General features: G+C 50.4%; 1 protein-coding gene across 1 annotated transcript in view; it reads left to right on the top strand.

Moving 5' to 3' along the window:
* The first annotated feature begins 296 nt into the window (after positions 1–296).
* Positions 297–1,018, top strand: part of LOC107473715 (uncharacterized) — a 33,868-nt gene continuing 33,146 nt past the window's right edge. The window contains exon 1 of the mRNA XM_052257752.1: positions 297–432. Within this exon, the coding sequence (XP_052113712.1) occupies positions 297–432 (136 nt within the window). The remainder of the gene's footprint in view (positions 433–1,018) is intronic.

Genomic DNA, 1,018 nt, shown 5'->3' with positions numbered 1-1,018 from the left:
ATTGGATGTTTCCAGAAAATAAATAGCAATCAGAATAGTTCATATGAATTAAAACAGATTGCAATTAAAGAGTATGAACAATAGCAGCATGAACTTGAAGAGCAGCATATGAACATTACTAACTTCACAGTAACAGCAGAATTGCAAATTGATAAAACAAGAAACACGAACAGTGCAATTAAATAGGCCTAAATCCACTAACCACATCCTAGGCTACCTAACAACCAAGAATCCACTACAGCATGCATATCTAACTAACCTAATGATAAACAAAAACAGAAAAATAGGGATGAACGATGAATATAAAGAAAGGTGGCGTTAAGTGGAACCTGGAAGGTGTAAGAAAGAGAGTGGGGCAGAGAGGTGGCTGGGGGATGGTGGCGGTGGCAGCAGACGCGGCGGTGAAGGGTGGCGCGGTGGTGAAGGGTGGCTGTTCGGAGGTAGGAAGGGAAAGGGAGGGGTAATGGGGGTAGGGGAAAGGGTTGGGACGGGTGTTGAGGGTGGTGGTTGTGGGCCGATAGGGGTGCGGCGGTGGAGGAAGAAGGGGAAAGAAGAAGAAGAAAGAGGGGGAAAGACGTGGTTGGGCTGAAATGGTGGTTGACGCGATCGCGTGGGGTACGCGATCGCATGGAATGGATCAGGGATTGAATGATGCGATCGCCTGGGGCATGCGATCGTGTCGCTGGAATTTGTGCTAAACGCACGATTCCAGCGTCGTTTCAGCGCAACTCTCTGTCTCCTTTTGGGGTGTTGTGTAATCCATGCGACGCGATTGCATCGCTCACGCTGTCGCGTGGGATTGATATTGTGCGAGTGACGCGATCGCGTCAGGGACGCGATCGCGTGGGCCTTTTGTGCAAAACGCACAATGGTCGCACGATTCCAGCCTAACTTTATGGACGTTGGATCTTTACGCCGATCTCCAGATCACGCGGCCGCGTGAATGACCCAGACGCGCGGGTGGTTGTTTATCGCAAATTACGCGATCGCATGAGTGATGCGGTCGCGTCGCGCACCA

This window comes from Arachis duranensis, chromosome 2, assembly GCF_000817695.3.
Source record: "Arachis duranensis cultivar V14167 chromosome 2, aradu.V14167.gnm2.J7QH, whole genome shotgun sequence".
In the NCBI taxonomy this organism is placed as follows: domain Eukaryota; kingdom Viridiplantae; phylum Streptophyta; class Magnoliopsida; order Fabales; family Fabaceae; genus Arachis; species Arachis duranensis.
This window is presented reverse-complemented; position numbering and strand designations above follow the sequence as displayed.